Source organism: Somniosus microcephalus, chromosome 22 (genome assembly GCF_052327205.1).
Source record: "Somniosus microcephalus isolate GS21.2 chromosome 22, FLI_Smic_1.0, whole genome shotgun sequence".
Classification (NCBI taxonomy): domain Eukaryota; kingdom Metazoa; phylum Chordata; class Chondrichthyes; order Squaliformes; family Somniosidae; genus Somniosus; species Somniosus microcephalus.
In genome coordinates, this window is record NC_141008.1 from 35,310,189 (window position 1) to 35,332,175 (window position 21,987).

General features: G+C 41.4%; 2 protein-coding genes across 3 annotated transcripts in view; both read right to left on the minus strand.

Annotated features, from left to right (window-relative positions):
- The window catches only part of nipsnap2 (nipsnap homolog 2), a 35,278-nt gene extending 24,373 nt beyond the window's left edge, over positions 1-10,905 (minus strand). Inside the window, exons 1-4 of the mRNA XM_085964460.1 lie at positions 10,710-10,905; positions 5,981-6,120; positions 5,847-5,892; positions 3,201-3,295 (exon numbers count right to left, since the gene is read on the minus strand). Of these exons, the coding sequence (XP_085820586.1) occupies positions 3,201-3,295; positions 5,847-5,892; positions 5,981-6,120; positions 10,710-10,831 (403 nt within the window). The 5' untranslated portion in view covers positions 10,832-10,905. The remainder of the gene's footprint in view (positions 1-3,200; positions 3,296-5,846; positions 5,893-5,980; positions 6,121-10,709) is intronic.
- Positions 10,906-14,019: 3,114 nt separating this feature from the next.
- mrps17 (mitochondrial ribosomal protein S17) lies at positions 14,020-19,539 on the minus strand. 2 transcript variants are annotated; one of them, XM_085964461.1, is made up of 3 exons: positions 19,196-19,539; positions 15,687-15,822; positions 14,020-14,549 (listed from the first exon to the last, which is right to left on the minus strand). In XM_085964461.1, exons 2-3 carry the CDS (start codon positions 15,807-15,809, stop codon positions 14,244-14,246), a joined length of 429 nt encoding a protein of 142 aa, XP_085820587.1. In that variant the 5' UTR covers positions 15,810-15,822; positions 19,196-19,539; the 3' UTR covers positions 14,020-14,243. The 2 variants fall into 2 exon arrangements, with proteins under 2 accessions (XP_085820587.1, XP_085820588.1); XM_085964462.1 differs by lacking the exon at positions 19,196-19,539 and adding an exon at positions 19,103-19,189.
- Between the last annotated feature and the right edge of the window lie 2,448 nt (positions 19,540-21,987).

Consider the following 21,987-nt stretch of genomic DNA (forward strand, 5'->3'; position numbering starts at 1 on the left):
TGGCCTGCGCGGGACCTCCAGAGCGCTGCGTAGCCAAACAGGAACATTGACGTTTACCATTTACAGATATATGATCAGACACAAAGTTGGTTCTGAGTACATTGATTTTTCAAAAGAAGTCAGAAGTGGATTTGTTGAATCTCACAAAACATAAGTTGGCATAAAGGTTTGAAGACTGGCTTTAAGTTTCCATGGTGTGGAGATGCCGGAGTTGGACTGGGGTGGACAAATGCAAGAAGTCACACAACGCCAGGTTATAGTCCAACAGCTTTATTTGAAGTCACAAGCTTTCGGAGCGCTGCTCCTTCGTCAGGTGAAGTGGAGAGATGCATAAAGACACAGCTTATATAGTCAGAGAATAATGTCAGATGTTTACAGGTAATCTTTCTAACTGCCATTTATCACACCTCGGCAGAGAGATAATCACAGCAATCAAAAGTGTGAATGGTGTCCAAACAGGTTAGTCAGGAAAACATTACATCAAAGAACAATGAGGTGGGGTCACAAGGGGTCAAATGTTGCAGATGCTGGGGTCTGTGTGAAAAACAAAAAAAGACAAAACATTTTTTTTGCTGGAAATCACAGCAGGTCCGGCCGCATCTGTGTAGAGAGAACAAGCCAACGACGACTCGAGTCAGGATGACCCTACGTCAGGTGGGGTTACATGTAGCATGACATGAACCCAAGATCCCGGTTCAGGCCGTCCTCATGGGTGCGGAACTTGGCTATCAGTTTCTGCTCGATGATTTCGCGTTGTCGTGTGTCTCGAAGGCCGCCTTGGAGAATGCTTACCCGAAGATCGGAGGCTGAGTGTCCTTGACTGCTGAAGTGTTCCCCGACTGGGAGGGAACACTCCTGCCTGGCGATTGTTGCGCGGTGTCCGTTCATCCGTTGTCGCAGTGTCTGCATGGTCTCGCCGATGTACCATGCTCGGGGCAACACTACAGACTTCTTACAGAAGGCAACAGAACCCTGTGTGAGAACCTCTCTGGATACGTTGAGGGCATCCTGAAACCCATTGTACAGGGAACCCCCAGCTTCTGTTGCGACACTACAGACTTCTTACAGAAACTCAGCACCCACGGACCAGTTGAACCAGGAACACTCCTCGGCACGATGGACGTCTCAGCACTCTACACCAGTATCCCCCACGATGACGGCATCGCTGCGACAGCCTCAGTACTCAACACCAACAACAGCCAATCTCCAGACGCCATCCTACAACTCATCCGCTTCATCCTTGACCATAATGTCTTCACCTTCGACAACCAGTTCTTTACCCAAACACACGGAACAGCCATGGGGACCAAATTCGCACCACAATACGCCAACATCTTCATGCACAAGTTCGAGCAAGACTTCTTCGCTGCACAGGACCTCCAACCAATGCTATACGCCAGATACATCAACGACATTTTCTTCCTACGGACCCATGGCGAAGAATCACTGAAAAGACTACACATATCAAAAAGTTCCATCCCACCATCAAACTCACCATGGACTACTCCTCAGAATCGGTTTCATTCTTGGACACACGAATCTCCATCAAAGACGGACACCTCAGCACTTCACTCTACCGCAAGCCCACGGACAACCTCACGATGCTCCACTTCTCCAGCTTCCACCCTAACCATGTTAAAGAAGCCATCCCCTATGGACAAGCCCTGCGAATACATAGGATCTGCTCAGATGAGGGGGAACGCGATGGACACCTACAGACGCTGAAAGACGCCCTCGTAAGAACGGGATATGACGCTCGACTCGTCGATCGACAGTTCCGACGGGCCACAGCGAAAAATCGTATAGACCTCCTCAGAAGACAAGCATGGGACACAACCAACAGAGTACCCTTCGTCGTCCAGTACTTCCCCGGAGCAGAGAAACTACGCCATGTTCTTCGCAGCCTTCAACATGTCATCGATGACGACGAACACCTCGCTAAGGCCTTCCTCACGCCTCCACTACTCGCCTTCAAACAGCCGCCTAACCTCAAACAGACTATCGTTCGCAGCAAATTACCCAGCTTTCAGGAGAACAGCGACCACGACACCACACAACCCTGCCACAGCAACCTCTGCAAGACATACCAGATCATCAACACAGATACCATCATCACACGTGAGGACACCACCCACCAGGTACATGGTACATACTCATGTAACTCGGCCAACGTTGTCTACCTCATACATTGCAGGAAAGGATGCCCCGGAGCATGGTACATCGGCGAGACCATGCAGACACTGCGACAACGGATGAACGGACACCGCGCAACAATCGCCAGGCAGGAGTGTTCCCTCCCAGTCGGGGAACACTTCAGCAGTCAAGGACATTCAGCCTCCGATCTTCGGGTAAGCATTCTCCAAGGCGGCCTTCGAGACACACGACAACGCAAAATCGTCGAGCAGAAACTGATAGCCAAGTTCCACACCCATGAGGACGGCCTGAACCGGGATCTTGGGTTCATGTCACGCTACATGTAACCCCACCTGACGTAGGGTCATCCAGACTCGAGTCGTCGTTGGCTTGTTCTCTCTACACAGATGTGGCCAGACCTGCTGTGATTTCCAGCAAAAAAAATGTCTTTTTGTCTTTTTTTGTTTTTCACACAGACCCCAGCATCTGCAACATTTGACCCCTTGTGACCCCACCTCATTGTTCTTTGATGTAATGTTTTCCTCACTAACCTGTTTGGACACCATTCACACTTTTGATTGCTGTGATTATCTCTCTGCCGAGGTGTGATAAATGGCAGTTAGAAAGATTACCTGTAAACATCTGACATTATTCTCTGACTATATAAGCTGTGTCTTTATGCATCTCTCCACTTCACCTGACGAAGGAGCAACGCTCCGAAAGCTTGTGACTTCAAATAAAGCTGTTGGACTATAACCTGGTGTTGTGTGACTTCACATTAAGTTTCCGTGATGAGCAACAAATTACTTCAGAGTGGAATATATTAGTATGTAAATAAAAGAGTTCAAAATCAAAACTACATAACGGCTTATGCATCTAAAACAAAATGCCATTCATATTACAGGTATAAATTTATTTGGCAACAATAAGAAAATAAACTCAACCTAATTTTTGTTTAAATACAGAAAATGTGATTTGTACACTACCCAACTATTAAAAAAAAATCCTATTTCTAATAGCTACAAATAAATTATACCTTGCTATTCTACTTATAATAATATTCATACCAGATTGATCCTGCTCGCCGTACCACGTGTTCCATGTCCCCACAAGTTCACATGGGTAATTTTTGTCTGTGTGAATCTTTGGTAGTACCTCTGCACTGCAAAGAACAAGCAGGTGTTAATTTCTGGCATTTTACATCCTGGGAAATTTTCCAATATATTGTACTTCATACCAATGGGCTAATAACTTTATATCACACGAAAAAAATGTAAGGATTAGTGTTCAGCATTTGGGAGGGCATTTAGGCATTTGAAACATACCAGGTCATACACTTAAACTGAATTCAATTACACCGCCACATTGCTGCACCATTCGCTGTGCTCATCAGCTCCTCTGCTTTTCCTGTAAACAGTTCATTTCAATAACTAACTTGAGATGACACCTGTAAGGTGGTTAAATTTTGGTGTACATGTGCAGAGTATACACCTACAGTTGGATTACTGACTTGGGGTTCAATTTGTACAAATGCTCATCAGAATTTTAGCTAACTGGTACTTTCGCCAAGATAACAAGGGCTGGGGTGGGGTGGGGATGGCAGGGAGAGGAGGAAGGAAAATACCAGTGAATTGTTTTGTCAGTGTTCCCATTGCAAAAGGACAATGACCTTTATTAATTCCAATTATTAATGTGCTTAAGTATACATAAAATTGAAACAGTAACTTACAAAGTTGATGTAGAAGGTTTTGATTGATTTAATAATGTATTGCATAATTAAGTAATTTCTAATACAGTACTGCAGAAATGACCTCAGTTGTTCTGTATAACCAAGTACAAATATGCCATAAATACCCTCCAGTTTCTTGTTTACTTGCTGCATCTACTGTCCTGCCTTGACCCATAGCCCCACATTCATCTTTATTTTCTGCATTTCTGTTTAAACACCCAAACCATGCCAATAAAACTGCTTGACTGGCCAAAAAAACGCAGTGTGGAAATTGGTCAATTTGCTCTGCGTAAGAAACCTGACAAAGTAGGCCTTCCATGGTGTGGCGTTTCAGGATTTTTGACACTGTGATTTCTAGTGCAAAATTTGTAACAACATGGTAAACTTGAGTTCTTTCCTTTTAATAAATTACACACAAAGTTCTCTTCTTGAGTTCAACACTGCTACTTGCTATTACAAACAATTGTTCGGGGAGCTCTTAATTACTTGATGGAATGCTGACCAACCAGCCCATAGTGCTGTATCCGATGTGATTCGGCAATATAAATTTCCCAGAGCTTTCCCTGAAATTGACCCAGGCTTTTTTTCACCTCTCTAGAAGTTGGCAGTTGGGGAGGGTTACACAAGTTTGCATTATCTAATGGATACGGTAGGCACTGATGTGCCTAGTGCTTTTTCCCCCCCCCCAAATCTTTCTTTTTGTATATACGCATAAATGTGGAGTGCCATTTTCTTGGTGTGAACCATAATTCAGAGCTGAAATGACGGTGCAATAGAATGGCCCCTTTATTACCAATGATTCGGGGGATGGGCAGAAAAAAATTAAACTAGTTTTAAAAGGAACACATTTAAAATAAGGAATAAATTGAATTAAAATGAGTAAAAATAAATTAAACAGAAAAATAAAAGCTATTTATAAACAAAACTAACAGTTCCACCCACCCTTACAGCTCAGCAATTGTTTGGTCACTAATTTTATATTGAGCTGGTGGAGACATCACCGTGAATGTAAAACTACATCAACTCACTAAACTGTAAATTTTGGAGATCAAGGAATGTGCGTTGATAAATTAAGCTGAAATGTGTTAGTAACACACTGGAGAAGGCCCTTTCCAATGACACCAAAATCTCAAAATAAATTACAGAGGTGCTGAGGATGCATGCACCAGAAACTACAATTATTTGGACTCTACCTAAACAAACAAGTACAGTAATCACAAAAAAGGAAAATACTACAGAGGTTGGTTTTCTGAAACAAAAACCGTTGGAGACACTCAGCAGATCAGGCAACATCCATTGAGAAAACAGTCAGTTGAAGGGTTCTGAGGAAGGTTTATACCCGAAACGTTTTCTCAATAGATGCTGCCTGACTTGCTGAGTGGCTTCAGTGTCCTGTTTTTGAAACAAGTAAACATTCTTGCTGTAGGTAAAAGGTGTGATTGACAGAAAATAGGTTCTCAGTTTACGACATTATAAAATTCCCATGATTTTTAAACTGATGAATCTTAGGTTAGTACACATCCATTGCAACACTTTTACCAAAATCAAGTGTTATGTTTATCTAAATACTAAGTATGGAACTTTTAAACTTAACCAGATTACACACAAGGTCAAGCTTTTCTCATTCAAAAATAGCAATAAAAAGTTAACAGATGTTTTCCCTAAAGTGGTTTTACATGCCTGCTGGTACTTCATAAATGTTTCTCACTTTTGTAATTATAAAACAATTTCAAGCTTACAGCTAGAAAATTTAAATAAAATGCTGTTGGTTGTTAGTCATTTAAGGAGTTTGTAAAAAAAAAAATATTGTATTATGGGGCTGTATTATGAAATTCATTGTACCGTTTAATATGGCATACAATGAAACCACATTTTTAGATGGGAGAAATCTTAAATGAGTAATAAGTGTACTCCAGATAAATCAGATTCGTTTTCTTTAGCCAAAAGAGCTGAATAAGAGATCAGACTTTTTTCTTAATCTTACCAAAGTTTGTTGTAAGCCTCCAGGGATTCTGGCTTTACGCTGTGAACTGGAAAGAAAATGTTTAAAATTATACTAGGAAATCATCTGAAAATAATACATATTCCTCAAGTCTTTAAAATACCATAAATACTTACACTGAATTTTGTATAGGCTGCTGGTTTCCTTTTTAGATAGCAAGGTTGAATGAGCATCTTTGCGTGGATCCACCTTTCTAACAAACAGCGATTTAAACCAGCTATCCTCCCTGTTGTTGTAAGAAGTAGCAGACAATGCCCTGCACAGAAACATGAATAATTACAATACTAGAGCCAGTTAGGGAGCATCGTGGCAAGCGACCACAATCCTGGTGGCTTTTAAGGTTAGGTTTAAGATGGAAAAGAGGATGAATACAATAGAAAGATTCAAGTTTAGCAAGACATACTTTTAGGGGATGAGTGATCCAAGGACACTGGGCTGGACAATGTGTTTGAAGGAAAAACATGGAAGAAAAGCAGGTCATGTTTAGAAATGGTATACAGAGATGACAGGATAGGTAGCAATAGGGAAAAGACCAGTATGGGCAATGATGGAAGGAATGCAGAGGATAACAGCAAAAAGAGATTATTCCTGAAGTATAAAGATATAGGCAGCATAGCCGTTTGAGAAGAATATAGAAATCAGACAAAGGAGGTTAAGAATCTAGTTAGAAGAGCTCATGTAGAAAACGAGGTTAGAAAGAACTATCAAATAATTAAATATATTAATAAAAATCTGTGCATGTGATCAGTTCCTACCCACAAACTTTACCTTCTGCATCAAAATTTTATGGTAAACATTTACAATGGGAGAATATCTAAACACATTAAGATTTATAATGGGAAATATATCCACATTTCATCATCATGGTTTGTTGATGAATCAATCAAAATGCTTTTTGAAAGAAGTTTCATGCACTTTTTTTCCCCCTTAGGAACTCAAATTTCTAATGTCTAATATTCTAGTGTCTAATGCATCGGCGGTCTAGTCAGAGTGACGCCGAGTTCTTGAGGAGAACAATTGTAGAGCTGGAGGAGGTTATAAAAATATAGAGGGAATTAAAGGCAAGGACAAGAATTTTAAGATGATGGCCTAGATACCCAAGGGTACCCAAGTCTGCCAACATTCATCACCTTAACCAACATCACAAACAGATTATCTAGTCATTTATCTTATTGCTGTTTGTTGGATCTTGTGTGCAAATTGGTTGACGTGTTTCCCTTTATTATGACAGTGACTACACTTCAAAAGTACTTCATAAACTGTGAAGTGCTTTAGGACGTCCGGAGGTCATGAAAGCAATGTTCCCTTTAAGCTGCGCAGCGCACCAGGGGTCCTGCGCAGCCAGATGATCACTCATCCCCTAAATGGGGTATTTTAAATGGGCCACGCAGCCCCCCAAAAAATGACAGGGAACATTGCATGAAAGGCACTAATTTGTTCTTTTTGTGGAAGGTATGGAAGCAGAATTGGAAGGAGTTACAGGAGTGAAGGGCACAGAGGTGGCAGGCAACACACGCAAGGACCTTGGAGAGGTAAGGACATTTAGAAATGTAGTGGTAGTTAGTGAGGGGTCAAAGATGGGCTTTTTTTTTGTTCATTCACAGGATGTGGGTGTCACTGCCAAGGCCAGTATTTATTGCCCATCCCTAATTGCCCTCGAGAAGGTGATGGTGAGCACCACTGAGTGGCTTGCTCGGCCATTTCAGAGAGCTGTTAAGAGTCAACCACATTGCTGTGGGTCTGGAGTCACATATAGGCCAGACCGGGTAAGGACAGCAGATTTCCTTCCCTAACGAACAATCCAGTCGTTTCATGGTCACTATTACTGGTACTTTTTAATTCCAGATTGGTTTAATTAACTGGATTTAAATTCTCCAGCTGCCAAGGTGGGATTTGAACTCATGTCTCCAGATTATTAGTCCAGTAACATAACCACTATGCTATCCTTTGAAGAGAGGGATAATGGTAGTTTTGAAAAGAGTGGGGGTTAGAGCATGAGGAGAGAAATCCATTTACAATGCAAGACAGGGGCCAGGAAGAAATACTGAGTGGTCAAGATTTTAGGGAGAATGTGGTCAAGAGTGCAGGAGGTCGGTCCCATGGGCGAGATGATCTGGGGAGAGGGGGTGGGGAGCGAGAATACATGGATGAGTGACAAGTCCAGGGCTAGAGTAGGACTACAGATAAAAAGCCGGTGCTACTTGACAGTTTTGGCAGAGGCCCAGTTGATCGGCACATGGTTGAACCAGATCTGGCAATGAACAGCTAAACAATGTGCACCAACTAAGTTTATTTTTTGAAGAGCGGGGGGGTGGGGGGCCGTGTATTAGCCACAATTTTCCTTTCCATGGAATTTAGGAATTTTGGAAAATTATAGCCAGACCTCTTATTTCTTCCCTGAGCTCCTTTGAATGTAAGCCATCAATTCCCAGTGATTTATTTACCCTATGTGTGAGTAACTTCCTTTTCACCATCTCTCTTTGAAAAATAATCTTCATATGCATCTCTGGTTATTCTACAATCTCAATATAAAACCTCCTGCGAAAACCGTGACTGATTTATGATCTCTGCAATTTCTTCATTATTCACTCCAAGCTTGCTTTCTTCATCTCTTGGTGGCATGGCCCCTACCGTGACTATCTTCTTCCCACTAATATGCCTATAGAAAGCTTTTTTAATTGCCCTTTATGTTTTTTGATCATTTTCTCTCATATTCCCTTAGCCTTTCTGACTTCTCTTTTGTAGCTTTCGTGTATGCTTTATATTTATCCAAGCTTGCATTGTCTGAGAGTGCTAAATATTTTTTTTAAAGTTTCAAATATGATCTTTTCTCCCTATTCATCGACAGCCATTGACACAATCCTTTTTTCCTTTACTCAAATGTACTTCCTGTTCCTGTTTAAATATTTCCCATTGTTGCTCGACCATTTTGTTTTCAATTTTGCCTCTTAAAAAGTTTTGCTAGAATTTTCTTTTTCCAAGCGGAGCTTCCTTCTGTTCTACTTTTCTTTTTCTAGGATATGTGGATCTGGTTTGGCATGGAAGTAGTAACTAGCAGGGTACCTCAGGGATTGGTGCCAGGGGCATTGCAGTTTACAATGTACATAAATGACTTAAGGGGGTACAAAAATAAAACTCACCACGAATAAAGATGATACTCAACTTGGGGTTGGGGGGAGACTGCAAACAACAGGAAATAGGCTGAACACATACAGAAGGACCTGTATAGACTGGGGAGCTAGGCTAATGTCATTTCATCTGGACAACAACTTGTATTCAGATAGCGCCTTTAACATAGTAAAACATCCCAAGGAGCTTCACGGGAGTGTTATGAAACAAAATTTGACACCAAGTCACATAAGATGATATTAGGGCAGATGACCAAAAGCTTGGTCAAAGAGGTAGGTTTTAAGGAATGTCTTAAAGGAGGAAAGAGAGGTAGAGAGGCGGAGGTTTAGGGAGGGAATTCCAGAGCTTAGGGTCTTGGCAGCTGAAGGCACGGCACGGCCGCCGATGGTTGAGTGATTAAAATCAGGGCTGCGCAAGAGGCCAGAATTTGAGGAGCGCAGCTATCTCGGAGGGTTGTGGGGCTGCAGATTACAGAGATAAGGAGGAGCGAGGCCATGGAGGGATTTAAAAACAAGGATGAGAATTTTAAAATCGAGGTGTTGTTTAACCAGGAACCAATGTAGGTCAGCGAATACAGGGGTGAACGGAACTTGGCAAATGCAAAGCTATGAGATTGGGAAAGTATAATGAACAGTGGCAATATAAACTAAATGGTATTATTCTATAGGACACAAGAGGGGGATTTGGGGACACTAGCAGATGGACAATTGAAGCCATTAGCACAATGTGGGGCAGCAGGAAAGAGAGCAACTAGGATCTTGGAATGTTTAGCCAGAATAATAGAGCATATATTTCTGGAAGTGATTCTGAGTTTGTATAGAGCACTGGTCTAATGCCACAGTATGATGGAATATGCTTTATCCTAGACAATGCGAGCACCCAGATGAATTACAATGGTCTTTTCTAGTCCTTTGTATTTCTATGTTCCTACTCTCACATGGAGCCTAATTGTGGTTACTTTTTCCAATGTTCCCTTATTTTTAGGCTGTCTAATTGCTCCATTGTATTACTACGGAATAGATAAGGTAGTGCTTCCTTCCTCTTTGGAACAGCAACGTTGGGGGGGAAAAGCAGAACTGAATACACAAACTGAATTTCATACTATGATTCAGTTTTGAAAATACACAAAATATGATTTTTTGTGTGCCTCTTACTGCTCCTACCCTGATACCAACACAATAATGCCATTTTGCTCACTAAAAGCAATGTCTATAATGTTTTTATTCTTGCTGGGAGTAAACAAATTCAGAGGCATGTTAAAATATTTTAGCTAACCAATTGGTATACTTAGCTAATAATTGTTTTATCTTTAAATATAATGGCGAACGAACACAAACCCTAGCAACACTTTGTGTAATATATAAAAACATTTTTTTAAATTGCCACAGATAATGACCTTGACAAAATACACATCCGCAATTGTAAGTCTCCACAAAAAAACTTCGAGCTGAGGCTTACAACGATCTGTAGCTAATTACCAACCGTTTAGTTAGTTACCTGTTAAACTGAACGTTAAATTAACTTTGTTCTGCTGGCAACTTTGTTGATGAACTGTAGTTTTTTAAACAAAGAAGCCCAGTGACACACCTGACATTTTGACGGAGAGGGATGGGCCTGCCGACATAAACTTTACCTCAGTTTGCGCGACCCCCCCCAGCAACACCGAGCCACAGGCGGCCCAAGCGACGGAAGATGCGAGGCTTTGCGTGCACTGACCTGGTTACTGTTGTAGTGGTAGTGGTGCTAGCAGCCACAAACAGAGCGCGGCCCTCACCCCGAGTCCGGGCTGGGGCCCTCCTCGCACCGGTTCCAATATTCAGGATAACTCTGGCCGCCATCTTGCTGTGGAGGTGACATTCACCCCGGCGATGGTTGGGCGTGCGCAGGCGCCGCACAGCGCCTGGCCCCCAGCGACGGCCAACCTGCCCCCCGAGGATTCGGGGTCGGTAAAAAAAAACTTTATTCCAGGAATGGGCAAGGTTTTTGTATTCGTGACCACGGGAAGCCACATGTAAAGAGTGTTATAACTGATTTGCACATATCTCAAGTTACTGATATTTGGTCTTGGTGCTCTGGTTTAAGATTTACGCTCCAATGAAGCAGTGATTGCCCTAGAGTGTCAGTCTAGATTATGCACTTAAGCCTAAAGCCTTCTGACTCACATGTGAAAATAGATACTGCTGTAGGAACTGAAAAGAACTAACTTGGCCAATAGAATGCTATAATCCAAATGTTTAAACTTTATTATAGTTATATATTAAAAATTGAACCCAGCTAAGTTAAGGCTATGCTATGATGAGGAAACTGAGTTAAGTCATGTTTATTGAACAAAGCTAAAACTTTTATGTTTGTGATGACTATGTTCAGAATTGTATTATTCTTGCCTATAAAGAGGTAATGAAGCAAAGTAGTTAATACATCTTTGTATCCTATAGTCCTTGATAACTCTGAGGTAACCCGAGAGTTAAATAGTAACCATTGTGCTGCGTTCCTGTTGACAGGCAAACTACGGCTTCATGAATATTAATTTAGTCTTTTATATTGTATGAAGAGCCAAATATGTAAATCCTGATCCATTTTTTGTGCAGAGCATTCATAGGCATCACGGGCAATTCAGCAAAGGAAGGGGAATGGCAGATTAATCACGTATCTGTTTTCCTGGTGTTTTGTGAAACTTCCCATTTACACCATGGAGTGGTTTCACAAATTAGGATTTAGAAATGGCCAGCTTTCCCAAAATTGGCTTTCCATTCCTCACTGTGATTTTTCTATGTCTACTTTATCCACTGAGAAAAAGCCCAAAATTCACTGCACAAACACACACACACAATACTTGGAAAGAATTTATTTTAGTGGGATGGTGGCTTTTTTCTTCTGCTCGTGGCCATGAAACTGGACCAAAGTATAAACAAGAAAGTTTCATAAATCAGCAGGTGGTAATGTGAATCCTCAGGCTCGAGTGCAGCTCCAGATTTTTACTTTCCTCCAATTTTCTTCCCTCCTTCTGAAGGTGCCAACTCTTACTGGAATGTGGTTCCACTTGTTCTGGTCACTTTGCATTACCCGGTCTTCATGTCTGATTGTTAGCAGCCTTTACAACTATGAAGACTTGCCTAATAGTTCACCCAGATTTACTTTTAAGCAAAGCAAATTTTAGAGCTACGAAAAATGCTATAAATACCTCAAACAATTGCGTTTTGAGGAAGCTTCTTTGTTGCAAATTTCCAAGTTATACTAATTCTAAAGAGATATATTAGGCGGCATCACGATGCAGTACTTCAGAGCTCCAAAGCATGAACAAGGCTTATTTTCACAAATTGTCACTTCTGAGTTGACAATCTACACTGTGTTGTAGCAGGATGTCAATCGCTTCCCCATGATGGAGGAAAAATTCAACCAAGCCTCTCTTACGCACCTCCTAACAGTGAACTCAAGACCTGCATTAATAGCCAGAAAGACCTGAAAGGGGAAAAATAACAAGAGTTATATATACCTTTGACTACACTTGGTAAATCTGCTTTTATTCAGCTCAACTCTTGGTTAGTCAAACATCCCAACATCATGTTCTCTAGTGATTTAATCATGAGCCATGACCTTTGGAGAGTACTTCCTATTCACAATGCCACAGGAGCAAAACATGAGTGGTTTGGTAGTTATCGGAACTCAAATTAAATTATTGCTTGTAATCTTTAGCCATCCATCCAATTTTATATATCTGTTGTAATTTAAAAATAAATGTTGCATAGACATGGTTATCCATGTAATTTCCAACTCCAAATAATTAGTGACTTGGAGCTGGTAATATTGCAACTGTAGTCCTATATAGTTTCTAGGAGGATTTAAAGTCTATAACAATGGGGCTTTTAAAATATTTTATGAAATCTCAGTTTTGAAATTTTCAATTGACCTAGCCTCAATTGCTTTTTTGGGGGCAGGGGTGCCAGATTTCCACTGCCCTTTGTGTGAAGAAGTGCTTCCTGACATCACCCATGAACAGCCTCACCCTATTTTTAAGGTTATGACCCGTTGTTCTGGCTCCCCCCACCAGAGAAAAGTTTCTATCTACCCTCTCAAATCGTTTAATCATCTGAAATACCTCAATTATATCACATCTTAATCTTCTCTACTCGAGGGAATACAAGCAGAGTCTATGCAACCTGCCCTCATAGCTTAACCCTTTAAGCTGTTATGATTCTGGTGAATCTGCGTTGTACCCTTTCCAAGGTCAGTATATCTTTCCTGAGGTTTGGCGCCTAAAACTGAACGCAGTGCTCCAGATAGGATCTGATCAAGGCTCTATACAATTGAAGCATCACTTCCTCACTTTTACATTCCAACCAATGTTTCCTGTAAGCACTCCAGGGAACCCGTGTAGCTGGCTTTCCAATACAAAATCCGTGCATGCACGGTATTTTGAATGGCCCCCGCAGCCCCTTAAACGGGTCCCCTGGCGCCAAGCAAAATTAGAAGGAACGTTGATTCCAACCCCCTTGAGGTAAAGGCCAACATTCCATTAGCCTTTTTGATTGCTTTTTGTATCTATGTTCTAGCTTTTTGTGGTGTGTGTACAGACACCTAAATCCCTTTACTCCTCCACAGCTCCTAGTCTCTCACCATTAAGAAAATTATCCGATTTGTCTTTCTGAGTTCTAAAGTGGATGACCTCACACTTCCACATGTTGAACTCCATCTGCCATAGTTTTGCCCACTCAATCTGTCGATGTCCCTTTGTAACTTCCTGCTCCCATCCACTCCAACTGTGAGCAGCATGATTATACATCCACCAGTTAATTATTAAATGTTATAAAGGGAAATTGAGTTCATTGAGTCTTTTGTTATCTTATTCTATGCTGACATGTTACATGGCATATCATCCTTGTTGCTATGAAAGTGTACCCTTTGACTGATCATGAGCAATTTCATGGGAAATCCACCAGTACTTCATTAAAAAAGCAGCCTGATCACTTGTCTATTATATCATGTGGGTTGAATGTAAAAATATACAAAGAAATGAAGAGCTCAGATGTTGGAAGATAATATGCAACAATCATTTGCATTTATTTTACTAAGATTTCAGAAAATCCAAGCTCTCCCAAGTACAGGAAAGGATGAAATCAAGATGGGAGAATTATTACACATCTCTATCCCTTAAAAAAGTCTGCATTGTCTAATTTAATGAAGAATATTTGTAGCATGCATATTCATTATAGTAAATATATTTAAATTTACAAACATTTCTTTATTTATAGTTCAATTTGCAGAGGTTTTATGTTCTGAATTACTCTGCTCAGCATTGATCTCTAAATTCTTCAGATGCTCATTCAGGGATCCAACATCTGAATCAGAGTCTGTAAGCGGCTCAAGTATTCTGCTTCCACTACAACGTTTCCCTGTTACAGGATCAATGATATTTCCAACTTTGAATACAATTTCTGCCAGTTCATGTTTAACATGCTTGGTCCTTCGTTCAGACAAGGCCTTCAGAAGCACGATATCACCCACAGTGCACTGTTCTTTTGGATCATGAGCAAAATAGGTCTTCCTCTTGTTATAGAACTGTGGAAGAATTAACATTATTTTAAAACACCTTTTTAAAAAGTACATATAGCATGCATTTACCACTTAAAAAAAAAAAGTTTGTTTGTACTTTTTAGAACCTCCAACAGCATTCCTGTCTAAGAGCAGACAGTCAACCCTGGTCTTTAGAACTGTAGATTTATCTGTTGGCAGGTGTGTGTATTAGCTAAGGTGCTGGAGACATTTAAAAGAAAATCATTCTCAGGATGTGGGCATCACTAGCAAGGCTGGCATTTATTGCCCATTCCAAGTTGCCCCAATATAAATGAGTGGCTCACTAGGCCACTTTAGAGAGTTGAGCCTACCATGTTGGTGTGGGACGAGAGTTACATAAAGGCCAGATTGGGCAAGGACAGAAGGTTTTCTTCCCCAAAGGCCATTAGTGAACCAGTTGGGTTTTTACGACAATCCGATAGCTTCACGTTACTTTGTTACTGATACCAGCTATTATCTTATTGCTATCGAATGGTCCGAGACACACCATATGTGAAATTGTGGGTGTGAAACTCATAACCTTTTATTCCATTAAATTACAGCATATTAGTAAAAACATGCTATAAAACTAAGCTGAGGATTACTTAAAACATATTTGTAGACACTAGCTCTAAACACAAATACATAAAATTGAATTGAGAATATGCAAAGCATTTTTTCTATATTTTTATATTAGCAATATTCCTACAATTAAAACTATTTGTACAGTTCAAGACAGTGAAAGTAATGAATGGTTCCAAAGAAGGAAAAAAAAGTAAATATTTAGTGATGTGAAGAGTTACTTCTTTGTGTCAATCTTAATCACTAAAATTATTAAGTATAAATCTTGGAAGTACTGCCTGGAGTATTTAATATTTCTCATTAACATTTTAACCAAATAGTAAAGGTGATAAAGTTCTGATTAGAAACTATAAAGCTTTATATACGCAGAGATTTTAGAAATGATAGGAATTATTAGAAATAGTTCATTGGGAAAAATAATTCCCAAACCACATCACCGTCTGCTTATTAAAACTGAGTTTATTAATGTGAACAAACAAGATTTTTTTTTAAATGCAAGGTTTCAGAATGAACAAATGATCATTCACTCCATTTAATACACTTCAATATAATCCACTTTACCTTTAACAGATATGGATTCAGGACAAGTCTAGTTATTCTGACTTTAGCAGTCTTTTGCATTTTTGTCCCAATCACTTTTCCTATAATCCACTTGGCATGGACAGAGGCAGTTCTTGCTGACATCCTTGTATATTACCTGTATTAAAAAGTGAATGAGATTTTGTAATATCACATAAAAAGGCTCCAAAATATTTGCTCAGAGAATTTCCATTTATGTACAGTAGTACATTTCACATCCTCAGGGTGTCCCAAAGCATTTCACAGCCAGCAAAATTCGTTTTTTGGAAGTGTAGTCACTGTTGTTTTGTAGGCAAATGCGACATTACCAACTTGTACACAGCAAGTTCCCACAAACTGCAATGAGATAAATGACCAAATGATCACCTCATCAATAAATTACTGTACCATTGGATATTTTACATGCACCGACACAGGGAGACTCAGTTTAACATCCCATCTGAGCACCTCCGGTAATGCAGTACTCCCTCAGTACTGCACTGGAAGTTTAGCTTAGGTTTTGTGCTCAAGTCCTGGAATGCAGCTTGAACCCATTACCTTCTGACTTAAGAGTTAAGAATGAGTGAAGCTTAGTACTTAAAATATGTTTATGTCCAATATAAAAAGCTTATTTCCTGTAGATGTTACAAAAATTTGGATCAATTCTCATAAAATACATAATAATTGCAAAGATTTTATTAGTAGAGTTTTATTTTAATAACCAAGTAATTCATTCCAAAATCCACTTGGGCCCAGCCTGTGACCGTGAGGCTAGCTTGTGATTGATCCCTCGCTGACTTAACACACCCTTGGAAACAGAACACACAAATGTAGTACATTCAACTCACCTGCGTGCAAAATTACAGCCATGGCAAAATAGCAAGAGTGCTATTCCACTTTCATTTTTTTTGAAATAGTTATCTTTGGAAATTGCTGGTATCAGAATCAGATTTTAAAATTAGGTTATGGACTAGGAGTCAATACCAAGTGTTGTCTTCAAGTGAAACGGGGTTAGAGGGCCAGGGTGCGTGTACATAATTCAATCCCCATTTTAAAGTCATATTAATCTGCTCTTATTTGTATATGATATACTTTTGAGTTGATAGTATTATAGTTAAATAGCAAACCGTAGGGCAATTTGGGAAGTGGAGAAGTAGAGTTGGTTGGAATATAGGAGTTTCTCTACAGTACAGGCTGAGGAGCTGGGAGATGCAAGACTGAAGTGCGACATTACTACCAGTGGCAGGAGAGTGCAATTACTGTGTAACAAAGTTTACATAGTTAATTATCATTATAAATGCAGACAAAGGAATTTATAATGAAACAAGTTGACAGGAACTGCATGCAATATAAGGTTTTTGAAACATTAATAGATATAGATTTATTGAAGGGAGGAACTACAAAGGAGACGACCAAATTATTTCCAGAACTGAAGTGACAGCTGTGAGGAGAGGTCAGCTACCTGAGACTTTCTGTCTCTTGAAAGGCTGTGGGGTAATTTGAAAGAAGTATTTGAGATAATGGAGCATGTGCTGAGCTATTCTGCTAGTGTCACATTGATTGTGTCAGGCCAGCACAGCTCTACACGTGTGCCTATCTCACCAGCATAAGTGGTGAGAGTGTGTTACAGACACCAGTAAATATTGCCTGTTGAACTGGCCGAAAATGTTTTAAATTTCATTTTGCACTTTTTGGGAGTTTTGCTGCAGTCTCTGTGAACCTGAGGGAATGAGAGACAATCTCACATCACTTGCTAATGTGATATGCTGGGAACTAATTCTTCCACTCCTGAGCTACTGCAGGTGTCAGACTTGGCTCAGTATCACCAGAGTCAGAAAGTTGTAGGTCAAGCCTCACTCCAGAGACTTGAGCATATAATCTAGGTGGACACTTCAATGCTGCGCCGTCTTTTGAATGGGACATTAAACCGAGGCCCCGTTGCCCTTCAGGTGGACGTAAAAGACCCCAAGGCATTTTTTTTAAAGAGCTGGGGAGTTCTCCCAATGTGATTGGCCAATATTTAGCCCTCTAACATCACCTACATTTATCTCATTGCTGTTTGTGGGACCTTGCTGTGTGTTAATTGGCTGCCAGTTTCCCTACATTACAACAGTGCACTACACTTCTATAGGGTCTTTTTCCGAGTGGCAGGCAGTGACTAGTGGGGTACCGCAGGGATCGGTGCTAGGACCCCAGTTATTCACAATATATATTAATGATCTCGACGAGGGAACTAGATGCAGTATCTCCAAGTTTGCAGACGACACAAAGCTGGGTGGGCGTGTGTGCTGTGAGGAGGATGCAGAGAAACTCCAGTATGATTTGGACAGGTTGGGTGATTGGGCAGATGCATGGCAGATGCAGTATAATGTGGATAACCTTGCATTTATCCATTTTGGTAGCAAATACAGGAAGGCAGATTATCTGAACGGCAATAGATTGGGAAAAGGGGAAGTGCAACGAGACCTGGGTGTCCTTGTGCACCAGTCGCTGAAGGTAAGCATGCAGGTGCAGCAGGCGGTTAAGGCGGCAAATGGTATGTTGGGCTTCACAGCGAGAGGATTTGAGTACAGGAGCAAGAATGTCTTGCTGCAGTTGTACACGGCCTTGGTGAGGCCACACCTTGAGTATTGTGTGCAGTTTTGGTCACCTTATCTGAGGAAGGATGTTCTTGCCATGGCGGGAGTGCAGCGAAGATTCACCAGACTGATACCTGGGATGGCAGGAATGACGTATGAAGAGAGATTGGGTCGATTGGGCTTATACTCACTGGAGTTTAGAAGAATGAGAGGGGATCTCATTGAAACTTATAAAATTCTAACAGGACTGGACAGACTAGATACAGGAAGGATGTTCCCGATGGCGGGGGAGTCCAGAACCAGGGGCCAGAGTCTAAGGATAAGGGGTAAGCCATTTAGGACTGAGATGAGGAGGAATTTCTTCACCCGGAGAGTGGTGAACCTGTGGAATTCTCTACCACAGAAGGCTGTTGAGGCCAATTCATTAAATATATTCAAGAAGGAATTAGATGTATTTCTTAAGGCTAAAGGGATCAAGGGATATGGGGAGAAAGCAAGGACAGGGTACTGAATTTGGATGATCAGCCATGATCTCACTAAATGGCAGAGCAGGCTCGAGGGGCTGAATGGCCTACTCCTGCTCCTATCTTCTATGCTTCTATATAGTACTTCATTGGCTTTGTTGGGACGTCTTGAGGTCATGAAAGACGCTATATAAATACATTCTTTTATCAATAATTTAAATTAAAGCCTACATCCTTTTCAACACCAGTAACGGTGGTTATATCTTCTCCATACAATAAAAATTTTCATTTTCTTCTAATCATACGAGACACGACGATAAACATATTAAAGGGGTCCAGAAACAGAATAGAAGAAATAAGCAAGATTATCTGGTACTTATTTGCTCCTCCTGGGTTTGTTGCATCTCAGTTCCACGCCGATCACATAAAAGGAGATGGTAATGGGACAAGTAAACCAGCATAAACACACCTGATAAATCCCACTCTTCCCTCTTGCAGAGGCCGCGGGGACTGCGGAGGCGACGGACTCATTTCCACTGCGGCGCCCACGCACGCGCAGTACCGCGTCCCCTGCGGATTGTAGTTACTGCACATGCGCAAGCCCGGGATTGGAGGAAGTTCACACAGCCAAATCTCAGGAGTCCGGTGATGGGGGATCTCACTTGGAGATCAGAGCCTCATGTGCTAAAATAGGATCGCAGTCGGCTTTATGATCTGCCCTTGATTTGACCTTCCAATGGTAATGGGGATTATTACCCGTTACCTCGCATTCAATGACCAAGAGCCTGCGCAACATGGCTTCCAGCCTCCTAACAAAGGTCAACGCCACATGCGTCACAATGGCAACAGGTATAAAACTCCAAACTACCGCCCCCAGTGGGCGCCCATTACATTACACGCAGTACCTTTACCATTCAGATAACACACACCACTTTTGTAACACAAATTTTCGGGGTCAAATCCTTCCATTCTTCTCAATACACACATATATTTCCAGTGCTGTATCATTCAAAAAAAATTAACGTGATTGCACAAAAAAAAATTACCCACCTGTTATAGAAACTTAATTTTTTTAAATTTGTTTATGGGATCAGGGCGTCGCTGGCAATGCCACCATTTATTGCCCATCCCTAGTTGCCCTTGAGAAGGTGGTGAGCTGCCTTCTTGAATCGCTGCAGTCCGTGTGGTGATGATACTCCCACAGTGCTGTTAGGGAGGGAGTTCCAGGATTTTGACCCAGCAATGTTGAAGGATTGGCAATATACTTCTAAGTCAGGATGGTGTGTGACTTGGAGGTGGTGGTGTTCCCATGCGCCTGCTGCCTTTGTCCTTCTAGGTGGAAGAGGTCGTGGGTTTCGGAGGTGCTGCCGAAGAAGCCTTGGCGAGTTGCTGCAGTTCATCTTGTAGATGGTACACACTGCAGCCACGGTACGCTGGTGGTGGAGGGAGTGAATGTTTAAGGTGGTGGATGGGGTGCCAATCAAGCGGGCTGCTTTGTCCTGGATGGCGTCGAGCTTCTTGAGTGTTGTTGGAGCTGCACTCATCCAGGCAAGTGGAGAATATTCCATCACACTCCTTACTTGTGCCTTGTAGATGGTGGAAAGGCTTTGGGGAGTCAGGAGGTGAGACACTCGCCACAGAATACTTAGTCTCAGACCTGCTCTTGTTGCCACAGTATTTATGTGGCTGGTCCAGTTAAGTTTCTGGTCAATGGTGACCCCCAGGATGTTGATACTGGAGGATTCGGCGATGGTAATGCCATTGAATGTCAAGGGGAGGTGGTTAGACTCTCGCTTGTTGGAGATAGTCATTGCCTGGTACTTCTGTGGCGCGAATGTTACCTGCCACTTATCAGCCCAAGCCTGAATGTCGTCACATCACTAGAGCTGGCTCGCACCAGGTCACATTTTCTACAAAAGCAAAATACTACGGATGCTGGAAATCTGAAATAACAGAAAATGCTGGAAATACTCAGCAGGTCAGGCAGCATCTATGGAGAGAGAAACAGAGTTAATGTTACAGGTCAATGACCTTTCGTCGGAACAGATCACATTTTCTGTTGGCCAAGAAAGAAAGACTTACCATTTATATAGTGCCTTTCATGACCTCAGGACGTCTCAAAGCGCTTTACAGCCAATTAATTACTTTTTGAAGTGTAGTCACTGTTGTAATTTAAGAAGCGTGGCAGCCAATTTCCCATAAACTCCAAGCTCCCACAAACAGCAATGCCTCTCATTTTTTGGGATAGCTGATGCTATTCCCATTTACACTTCTTCTAGAGCCATCTTTTGCGGCTGTACTTGTCCCATTACCTTTTGCCTCGCACCATCATCCCTTTTGTCTTTTAATCTCTCCTGCCTTCCATCCTATCACAGACCTTCCCTTTTCTTCTGTCCTCCCCTCCCCCTGCTTCTGTACGTGCTTAAGTCCTGTTGTATCTCTAACTTTTTTCAGATCTGACTGTAATATATGTGGGTAGAACAAATGAAGGACAGAGACATGATCAGTTGCCAGTTCATGTGCTTGCTTTACTGGACCAGAGCGACTGAGCATGCTCATACTAAGCCGTGTGATAATACATTGCACTGCTTTCCCCTTAAAAAAATGTATGTATTCCCCTCTCAAATACAACAAAACTCTGGTCCCACCGTTCCCAGCATTACATGTACCACATAACAAAAACTCCTGGCTTTTATTCTTTTAAATGAACTTCAAATCCAGTTTAATAACAGGTTTGCGGAGCCTTCCTGATCTCCGTACAGAAGGTTTTGGTGTTGAACCAATTTTCGGGCTGTTTGTTTTGGTTTCGAACTCAAAGATGATCCTGTTTCTATCTCAGACTTGTTTGAACCTATACGTTTCACTTCAATCCACTTTACTGACTCAAGATTACTGTCCAATCTAGGCCAGTAAACAAGGCTTCTTACAATTGATATTATACCGATGATCCCTGGATGTTCAGTATGAAGTTTGGCCAGAATTTTATCTCTCAATGAAGTAGGTACCACCACTCTGTTTCCCCACTTGATACATCTTTGCTTACAAGACAATTCAGTACGAAGGTTATGCAATGGTTTCAACTCTGTGTCCAGACACTGATCAGTCCATCCATTCAAGGTGTTTTCATACACTTTTCAGTACTGAGTCCTTTTGAATCTCATCTGTAATCTCAGTTGCATTCACGGGAAAGTCTTTGTCAACTGCACCTAGCGTGAAAATCTCACCTTCACTCCCAACATGAGTCCTCCTGTGGCAACCTGG